We start from the raw sequence: 11,644 nt of genomic DNA on the forward strand, positions 1-11,644 counted from the left end.
AATATGTAAAAAGATATTTAATTTTTTCAAAATTAACTGGCGTGTATCAAGTATAAAATATATAGTATGAAGATTTGTGATACAAACAAGTTTGTTATTTTGTATGCAATTATGTATCATGTACATAATAATTGTTTTGTAAATTTGTAGTGATGTGTACCATACTTATCGGATACAAAATTTTCTGAAGTACTACCATATTGAACACAAAATTAAAAGCGAAAATAAACAATTTTAAACATAAGAACTCTTCAAATTTAGAAGTATTATGTTAAAAGGGTAATAAATACTCCAAAACACTAATTAATGTATCTTAAAAAATAAATAAACATGGAAAACTAGTCTACATTAACAAGTTCATTTTCTACAGCTGGAGTTAAGTCACACTTCAACCTTAGAGGGTCATTATCGCTAACATATCCCGCCTTAGCCTTGTCGAGACCATACTTCCATAACAGTGTTGCATATCTTTTGCGAAGATATTCACCTCGGAAACCATTATATGGGATGTTGATTTCGTCGTTCAAGAATTCAGCAAATACAGTTACGAACATTCCGCACTCACTACGAAAAATAAGAAGATTAATTATAAAAATGAATTAGATACAAAAATTAAAGAAAGAGTGATACAATACTGGCAGGCTATCACATTTGGGATCTGACCTTGGTAGTTGCATTTGAGAATATTCAGATATGGATCAAATATAGTATCTTTGAATAATTGAATACCTTCATCCCCTATTGACAACACTAAGTCTTGAATGAAATTTATATTGTCAGTAGGGCAAAACTTAAGGGAGTGTTTTGGAATTTGTTTAATTACATAATTCATATTCTGCAATTCAAAAAAAATGATGATCAATAAAAAAGGATCCAGATGATACATACAAACCTGAATGAGAATGATTTTGAAATAAATAAAAATATAAACTTGTATCTGATACATAATTCTAACTACACATTATCTTTCACTCAAATTGATACTTAATAGTAACAAAAACTTTGAAGATGATACATTATGTTGTTCTACAACTTACATGTAATCCTCTAATTTGAGCTTTAATCTTTCATAATCTTATCATAACAAAAAAATGACCAAAAATTGAGGTTTTATTTGTAAAAATGATTAATTGATACATTAATCATAAATATCAACCATTTTATCTCATTATTTGAATTTTAAATTTTGATACATTAGTCGTTATAAATCAACAATATGTACCAAACATTAGGATTTTTGTGTTAGAAAATTAGATTTCAACCAATATACATAATAATTTTTTTTAACAATAATGTATCTACTATAAAGCAAATAAGAACATGTGAATACATAATATTAAAAATAAAGATAAAAAATATTAAAATACATACAGTGGGTAGTGCAGGTCGAGATATGGCTGGGGCAACCTTTCTATCCCTTTTCTTTGCTGTTTTTACCACTTTTGCTTCCGATGATGCATGTACCTCCTTTTTAGCTTTCTCCTTCTTTGAACTTTGCTTAGCCATTGTTAGAGGATAATGCAACCTCTTAGACCTATTTTCTGTCCAGTTGGGATCTTCATAATCAAAGATTCGATTAGTGTTGGATGTAACTATTTGGGTAATCCCAATACTAAAAGAAGGAGGATCCATAAAGTATCAGAAAATCGAAGAAAAAAACTAAGAAGAAATTTGAAGAGGAAGAGACTACCTATTACAAACTCTGAAATTGGTTGAATGGAGAGAGAAATCATCTGAAATTCAAAATTGGAAGAATGTGATAATTGAAATGAATCTGGGGAGTAAATTTAGGAGTGGGAAACATTAGTTGGGTGTTCTTGAACAATAATAAATCTGTGGAAAAATTAGAGGAGTAAATTTAGGGGTGGGAAGCGTAGGTTGGGACTTCTTCAAGAATAATGTATCCGGAGGTTTTGTTTTGTGGGAGAAATAGGGATTTTTCTATTTTTTTGAAATAGTCGGGAAATATAGGGAATATGTTAACTAAGTGTGCGTATTCTAGTAATTTATCCTTTTAATATAGAGGAATTTTCGCAAATAGCCAAAACTTAATTATGCCCCATAACTATAGTTTGTATATTTACGGGCTGTGACTACAATTTAAATTGTCTTGTTTGTATAATTTGCGGGTTGTATAATTCGCTGGTGAGTTTGTATAATTCGCGGGTACGTTTGTATAATTGAGTTATTTTTGTATAAACTCGAAATAACGAATTTATACAAACACAAACATATGAACTTTAAACATTTATACAAATTATATTATACAAAATTACATTACACAAAAGTTATACAAGTATATTATACAAACGTGAGAATTATACAAACTTGAAACCCCAGCCCACGTAATTATCACTGAATGTTGGTCGCGAGTGGTAATTAATTAAAACTATAGCTATACTGACTAATTAACTAGAATATGTTTGCTTCACCATGTAATTTCCCCTTTAATAACTGAGGGCATTTCATAAATAAGAAAGAGATTAAACTTAATAAGCCTCCTTATACAATTTGTCTAATTAAGCTTCATAACTATAGTTTCGTTTGCTACATATATTTCTGTTTGTACATTTTGCTTGCCAAATATACAAATATGGTAAATATTTATACAAATTCAGTATTTATACGTTTAAGAATTTTTCAAAACTTATACAAATTCAATGTATCAACAAATCATATACAAACATGATAATTATATACATATTCTGAATTTACATAGTTATGAAGTTTTCATAACTTATACAAATCAAATGTATTAACAAATCGTATACAAATAGAATCAGAATATACAAATTTTGAATTTATACAATTAAGAACCGAATTATATAAATTATGAATGTGACTCACATAAATATGATTATATGTTAGTGGTGAAAAGTGATTTCTTCAAACTTGTCGGAGGTTGGATAATTTTTGAACGAAACACATTTGTTACATCGAAGTCATTACTTAAGGTATAGTACGTATGTCTTTTCATTAATTCGTTGTTGCCTCTAATATACTAATGGAAAAGGGTCATATTTACCCTTATACTTTGAAAAGGATTATATTTATCCTTAGTTGTACTTTCTGTTTATATTTGTCCTTATTATTCAATTTTGGGTTCATATTTACCCTTTAAGTTATTAAGTTTCCATCAACCCTTTTATTATCTTACTTGGTTCCTACGTGACATCTACATGGATAGAATATTCTCTAATTTAATTATTATATCTCACCCTAATATTAATATTATTATTAAGGCAAATATGACCCTTTTCCGATATTATTAATTCTAGTATGTTTATTTTGTGACTAGATGAAAGACGTGATTAACATCTGAAGTAAAACTAGTAACTCTTCATATATGTTTGCTCAAAAATGTATTTAAATTATAAATTACATCAAAGTTGAGACATTGCGATGAATTTCCTTCTAATCATGACGTGTTTCATATTCCTAAGCTTCACTTCTTCAATTTCTTGTCAAATCCTGAAAAGAAAAAATACAAGATACTATAAGAAAAAAAGAGGATGATGAAATAGAAACGTTATGTTATAAATTTACTTCTTCCGTCTTATTTTATATGAGTTGGTTTGACTTGACACATAGTTTAAGAAAGAAAGAAAGACATTTGAAACTTGTGATCTTAATTAAGTGATACATGCTTGTGTGACTATAAATCATTTCATTAAGGATAAAATAGGCATTTTAAAGTTAAATTATTACCACATAATATAAAAATGCATCTTTTTTTTGGTAGTGACTAAAAATGAAAGTGAGTCATATATATTAAAAACGAAGAAGACGAAAAAAAGAAAGGAAAAAGGATATGAAAGGAAAATGAATTACTGGACATATTCGATGTTGATCTTAGCATTATGAGAAATTGATATTTGAGCAAAAGCATCACTTGACAAAGCAATAGTTGAAGGACATGGCCTTTTGGTGCAGTAGTCAACAACTCTCACGTCAATTGTTCCTTCTTTGCATGGCCTATTGTTTCCACTCAAACATCTCAGCCTGTAACGCCGCCCGCACGCCGCCCCGTTATCCCAGAGCCCTTCACTCACTGCCACAAATAGATTCCCCGAAGGGAACTGATCTGACCTGTTCCCGCCACATTTGGTAGCTGCATACCATTCAAATATATATATAGAACAAAGATGAAATGAGAATTATCTTTTTATTGTTTTTCAAATTCTTAAAAAATTGAAATTGAATTTCGAAATGTTATGATCAAACGTTTCTATAACGTATATAAATTTTCAAATACAAGTTAGAGAGGAAATTAAAAAAATACTTACGTGTATAAGGGGAATTATAAGAAGTAGCTGTGCCAATATCTCCCAAGACTAAGCTAATGTAAAATAAACTTATTAGGACGATAAAGCATATGAATAATCGACCCATGTTCATATATTTGGTTGTGTGTACGTACGTGCTAAGACAACGTATATTGAAAGTGTTTAATGTGTCTTGTTTGGTATTACCACCAACTATTTATAGTTGTCAAAAGTCTATTACGTAGTAGATCTCTTCACATATTTTAAACTGATTCAGTGAATATTGTTTTTTTTTTTTTTAAAGTATTTAATTATAAGTAAAACCTATCACGTTAGCATTCGGTCTCTCTTTTGGAGTAGTGACTCAGTCAAAGCGGGGATAAAATTCGAACGAATTCAGTAGCTTTTTTATTTATATATATATATATATATATATATATATATATATATATTAACTTGTAAACTCCAAACTAACAGCTGATAAGAAAGGAGTAGTAGAAATGCTTTCCACGCTAGACACTACTTCCATAATTAGGAGTAATAATATACTTTTAGATGAGTACAACAGGAGAGTCAATAAGAAGGCGTTTTAGTGATGTCGTCTCATTTACAATTAGTGATACTCTATAACAACACGTGTTAACTGTAGCAACACGGACACTTTATATGTGTCACTTTCTTTGTTTCATATTCTAGTACCGCCACAAATGAGGCACTAAATTAAAATTTTGACTTTTTTTTGGGTAAAATTTGGCCTTAACCAATATGTATGGACTCAATATATTCTCTTTAGTTTAACATGTTAATAAACTTATTAATTTCATTTATATTACAATAAAATATATTAATATCATCAAAATTTTGGTACAGTTTGCGACTTTAGGTGGAAATCTGATGTAGGTTGTTATGTGTATTATCAAATTAGCATGGTGGAGAATCTAATTATCCTCTTTCATAGTGTTAGTGACCACGCTTGAGATCTTACTTTCTAAATATTGAATTAAAAATTCATACTAAACGTGAAGCACAATCTTTGATGATCGATATTGATTGTACACGGTTATCTACTAGCATAATTAAGAAAAAATATTTTAAAATGCACTAAAGAAAGTAATGAAATCCATATCTAATCTGATTGACTGCATGCTGTCATTAACCAGCACTTCTAAATTCTAATTTCTCAAAAGTTTTGTCCCAAATGGGCTTATATCAACTAGACAATTAGTAAAGTGGTTCAAAGAAAACTACATATACATGAGTATTTGGGGAAGATAAGGATATAGATAATCATGCATTTTGAAAAGGTCCAAGTGAAATACTAGTATAAAACACTAGTAAATTAAAAAAGAAAAAAAGGAGAAGTAACTCGGAGAAAACTTATTTGCATATGACAATATTTGCACACCACGAAAGTTTGAGAGATGTTGGTGGACACATGAGGGTGAGGGTGTTCATTTCGAGAACCAGTTTGATTTCATGTTCGAAACTTGAATATGGTGTTTATTAATCTTGAAAAAGGCTTACAATAAATCCCCGAGAAAAGTCCTTCAGCAATGTTTGGAGTCCAAAGGTATCAATGACTTACATTAGGACGATAAAAGACATGTACGAGGGAGCAGAGATCCAACTGAGAATAGTGAGAGGAGATTCAAAATACTTTCCAGTTGAGATAGGGTTGCACCAGGGATCTTAATCCATTTCTATTCGCCTTGCTGATGGATAAATTGATGTGACATAATGCGGTGTCATTGTGTATGTTATTCGCGCAGCCAACATTGTTTTGATCAAAGAGGCTCACGAGAAAGTTAACAATAGGCTGGAGGTGTGGAGATAACCTCAGGAGTCTAAATAATTAAGATTGACTAGGATCAAGACTGAGTATTTCAAGTGTAGACTTAGTGATGCATGAGGCAGGCGTGTAACTGAGTCTTGACATTCAAATTGTCCCCACTTTATTCCATTTAGAGTGGATTACAACTACCAACAGTTGGCTAAGATTTATGTCAAGGAGATAGTAAGGTTTCACGGGGTGCTCCTTTCTATCATTTCTATCATTTCAGACTGTGATACTCAGTTTACTTCTAAGTTCTGAGGTAAGTCACATGAACCGATGGACACTCAACTCACTTTTAGCACAACCTTTCATCCTCAGAGGACATGTTGAGAGCATGTGTTATTGATTTTGTAGGTCATTGAGATCAAATTTTTGCCTTTGTGTGAGTTCTCCTATAACAACATAGTTATCAGTTTAGCATAGATATGACACCATTTGAGGAACTTTATGAGAGGTGATGTTTATTGCCCATAGGGTGGTTTGATATTGGATATGTAAAACTTTTGGATGTTAATCTGGTGAGGAAATCAAAAGAGAAGGTAAGAAGAATCCAAACGATGATGTTGACAACCCAAAGCAGACAAAATGAGTATGTAGACCTTTTAAGGTAAGAGATATGACATTTTAAGCTAGTGAACAAGTTTTATTGAAAGTGTCACCAATAAAAGGGGCGATGATGTATGGAAAGAAAGACAAGTTTAGCCTTTGTTACATTGATCCGTTCGAGATTCTTGACATCATAGGGCTAGTGACTTACATGTTAGCATTTTAACCTAACTTGTTTGGAGTTGAAGCATGAAGAGGTGCTGATTGCAATTTTTTATCAGGATGTCCGAAAGTTGAGGACAAAAGAGATCAAATCAGTAAAGGTTCAATGAAAGCATCTTTCGATTGAGGTAGCTGCTTGAAAAATCTAGAGGGACATGTGGGACAAGTATCCTCACTTGTTTGAGGATTTAGGTAGTACACTCCTTTTTATTTAGTCCAACCTTTTATTGTTTGATCGCTCGGGAACGAGTGATGGATAAATTGATATCTATTATAACGACTCTTTCTGATCGTTATGGTTAGATTAATGGTGAAAGAATTAAGTAAGAAGTTTTTTTGAAAACTAACTTAAAATGTTTAGGCTAGATCAGTTTTGGACAAAATATGAGCAAGGTGAATTATAGAGAAATCAAGAAAATGATTGGTAAAATGTCTAAGATTGAGTTAGTTTCTCTATTAGCTACGACATTAAGGAGTCTATATGAATTTTCAAGAGTTAATTTGGGTGAGTAGAACTCCCGATATCAAATTTGATGTGAAAGAGTTAGTTTGAAACGTCAAGGTTCGAAGGTGCATGGTGAATAGGCTTGGTAAAAGATTTTTGAATTTTTTTTCTCTGTGCAAGCCGCTATAGCAAGTGAGATTCCGCTATAGAGGATTGGTGGTCTCTATAGCAGGTCAGTCGCGAATTAATGCCGAAAAAGTCTCAAAACCCCTCATTATTCTACAACTTTATTTTTGGGAAAAGAAAGAGGAACTTAGGGCTTTCCTCAGTTTCCCACCAATTTCTTTGGTAAAAGTAAGTTAATTATTCCCCTAACATGTAATTTAATTCTTAAGCCTTACACTATGGTGGTTCTCTTAGGGGAGGATTTTTACTTGAATTAATAACCGAAAACTCTAATTTGGATATGATGATCATGAAAATGGCACGAGGATTAGGATTGGAGTATAATTCGGGTATTTGAGGTCATTGTTCATTGATTATTTTTGTTTTGTTATTATTCTAGATCAAGATTAAGTCAAGACATTACAAAAGGGGAAAGCTCAATAAGTTTTAAAAAATTTTCAAGGTAGGTGATGGTTATTTGTTTTTCAAGTTATGTAATGTGTGCATGTTAACCTTTTTATAGTATTACTTGGGTAATGCATATGAAAAAAACATAAGGGACGATTGTGACATGATATCATGTAGATAATCTCATGCAATGAACATGTTTAACCTACTTGTGGCTTCAAGTGTAATTTTTCATTGTGATTGATTGTGCATGTTGTTTGTGATTACTGATTGACTAAGATACTACGTCGATACATAATACTAGCGGTTGGTTCAGGTATCACGTCTCATACAAAACATCATTCGGTTGGCTCGGATATCAAGGTGATACACTAACAATTTATGTGTGTGGGTTCCATGAGAAAATAAAATACTTCCTCCGTTTAAAAAAGAGTGGTCTAGTTTGACTTGACACGAAGTTTAAGAAAATAAAGAAAACTTTTGATCCTTGTGGTCCTAAATTAAAGTTATGTCAAATGTACAAAATTGTCCTTTAATCTTGTGATCTTAAACATGTCACGGGGAAAGCTATAAGTAAAATGTTACCAAAAAAGGAAAGAGGTCATTCTTTTTAAAACAAACTAAAAAGGAAAGGATGTCATTCTTTTTTAAACGGAAGGAATATGTGTTATTGTGATAACGTGAGACATTTTCATGTTAAAGGTTAAGTCAAGATATTGGTGATTCAGTCTGTTGCATTACTGACATGGTTTATGACTTGCTTAGTCATGTGTTGTCTAGTATTACTGTCAGCTACTTGTTGACATGGTTTATGACTTGCTTAGTCATGTGTTGTCTAGTATTACTGTCAGGTACTTGTTTATATTCATATTTTTGGAGCTGACCAATGATTTTACCAGTACATTTTTGGAGCTGACCAATGATTTTTAGTCCATCTGTTTAGACTTTGACATTCTTAGATTTTAATTACTTTATGTTTTTGGGGTTGCATTCTTATTCTTGATTATTTTACAGTTTTGGTATTTCGACTTTCAGATTTTAGAGGGGTTAATTTTCGCATAGTGTTTGATCACAAATTTTGTTTATGAATATTGAATCTGCTATTGGTATAAATTGTTAGTTCAGACTGTTATATCTTTGGGGTTGAATTAATAAATCGTCCTACCATCAGGTGGTTTAGTATGAGTGTCACTTACGACGGTCTTGATCGTTAAATCTATAAATTAGTTGATATTCTTGAGGATACATAATTTAGTGACTGAGTAATTCTTAGAAAAAGTTTAATATCCTCTTCCAACTAATTGCTTATTTTGTATTATTTATATTTTGTCGATTCGTCTATCCCTAATTAATTAGAGAAAACTTGTTTAATCTTGAAGAAACATTTAATGCTGTTGAAATAGTTTTTTGGACAATGCCTAGCACGACTTAAGATCAAAAGAAATTTTGGTACATTAATCTACATATATTTAATTTCTAACCATAAGATTTAAAATATTTTTTACTTTCTTAAATTCTATACTGAGTCAACTCAAACAAATAAATAAAAACGAAGATAATTGAATTGTTAAATAAATGCTCTGTTTTGAGTCATATTATTATTATTATTATTATTATATTGTAGAATTATAATGTATTTTGTAGTGAGAACATAAACATTGAACCAATTAAATTTAAATTACCATATAGGTTGAATAAGGCCATATGGTATTATAAAGTTGCCTCTGGACTTGCAAAAGAAGTGAGTCTTAGGACAAAACATATGTGCATTATCCTAAGCATGATTACCTTTATATTGAGGCATGCATATTTGCTTCAAATCACTTAGCAGCCCTAATGTATAATGGATATTCATTAATCTTGATTCATATCGATCGAGCAGCCACAAAAATACAAAATTAAAGTAACCTTATCTACTTAAGATTAGTGCTCAAAAATATGATTATTGATAAGGTGCCGCACCTCTTGTTATTGTATGACCAAAAAAAATAAAAAATGCAAGACTTATCATGCAGTCAACCTTGTATTTGGTCCATTAATAACTTTTAGTGCATGTCCAAAGGGGAAGAAATATGTAAAAGCGTTGACCTTTTCATGATGGTTAAAAGTGGAGACTACTTAGATGTCAACATCATCCCTATTTTTTAAAACAAAAACTTCGAGAAATTAAAGGAAATCAATGAAACACATTTAGGGTCTGTTTGGAAAGCCACATGGTAATTGAAATTGGTGTAATTATTAAGGTAGTAATTATCAGCCTAGTAATTACACTGACTTGTTTGGTTGCCACAGTATAATTACACTACAATTACACATGTCATGTTTGAATGCCACAATGTAATTACACATGTTCTGTTTGGATGCACAATAGTAATCATAATACTTATATTAAATTTTAAAAATAAAAATTAATTATTTAAAATTTATCCTAGACAAATAATAAACTATATAAATGATATTAAATTAAATACTTAAGATACACATTATTTTTTAAAAATATATTAATTAATAAACATATGTTCTTAACTAATATTATGAAAAAAATAATTGATTCATATTTTTTCAAATTAATATATTTCAATTGAATGAATTGATCATAAAAACTAAAAGTATGAAGTTTCTACTAACATCGTGAAATGCATGTTTGATAAAAAGATTAATAAATAAATAAAATGTCATAAATTATTAAAATGTTTGACAAAAAGATAATCTATTAGGTCTAATTAAAAAATGACTTGTAATGTGAATTCAATATTACTAAAACAAATGAAACCGAAAATATAACATAAGTTATAAATTCAAGAAAAAATAATTTAACATATATATACTCTTTTCGCAAATTTCAACATAGCATACATAAATATGATTTATTTTTATTTTTTTAAAAAAAGAAAGAAAACGTAAGTCTATAACCTTACTTAACAATAAATTCTATTTTAATTTAAAAAGTAGAATACTAATAGAATTATGCTAATGAGAAAATAAGCATGGCATAAAGAAATAGATAATACGAAAAAACTACATATAATCACATGAAGTAAGGTTGAGAACGAGAAGGAAATAAAATATAATAATATAAAATAAAAAATAAAAAATAAAAAATAAAAAATAGAAATTAAAAAAAAAAAGAAATTTAAAAGTAATCAGCGGGTAATTATACCATGTAATACCAACAATTCACAGCCTGTGGATGTGAATTGGAGAGTGTAATTAGCCCTTGCCAATTACACCAATTACCTATTGACCAAGTAATTACCTGTCCAACCAAACATGACAGACTGTGTAATTACACCAAATTCAATTACCAAGGTGTCTTTCCAAACAGACCCTTAAGCCGTTTGGTTATTGGTTAGATATTAAATTCTTAATTAAAATAACTTTTAATATTTAGTACTTTATTTTTCTAATAATTCAAACCTTGATATCAATTTAATTTTTACTTTTTAAAGTTTTTCTTATTTGAACTAGTAATAAAATTCACAAATTATTTCCTATAATAATAACTACTCGGCCATATATCAAATCTTGGCCACACTCCCTAAATATAGGCTTTCCATGCCATGGCTCTTACGTTTTCCATGACAATTGAAAAGGCACTACAAAATACACCAAGGATACTTAAAAAATTATACTGTGGAATCTATTTTTATATTGATTGACGACTTAAAATAATTAGGATTATAGTTTGTTTTTTTGGTAAGATTATATGAAGTTTGAGGAAGTTTATTAATTTCACAAATTATGATAATTTTTATATTT

At 30.0% G+C, this 11,644-nt stretch overlaps 1 protein-coding gene across 1 annotated transcript; it reads right to left on the bottom strand.

Annotated features, from left to right (window-relative positions):
• Nucleotides 1–3,337: 3,337 nt before the first annotated feature.
• LOC125842912 (EG45-like domain containing protein 2) lies at nt 3,338–4,794 on the bottom strand. The gene is made up of 3 exons (XM_049522191.1): nt 4,722–4,794; nt 3,832–4,111; nt 3,338–3,471 (listed from the first exon to the last, which is right to left on the bottom strand). Exons 1-3 carry the CDS (start codon nt 4,792–4,794, stop codon nt 3,465–3,467), a joined length of 360 nt encoding a protein of 119 aa, XP_049378148.1. The 3' UTR covers nt 3,338–3,464.
• Nucleotides 4,795–11,644: the final 6,850 nt, after the last annotated feature.

Source organism: Solanum stenotomum, chromosome 10 (assembly GCF_019186545.1).
Source record: "Solanum stenotomum isolate F172 chromosome 10, ASM1918654v1, whole genome shotgun sequence".
NCBI classification, from domain to species: Eukaryota; Viridiplantae; Streptophyta; class Magnoliopsida; order Solanales; family Solanaceae; genus Solanum; species Solanum stenotomum.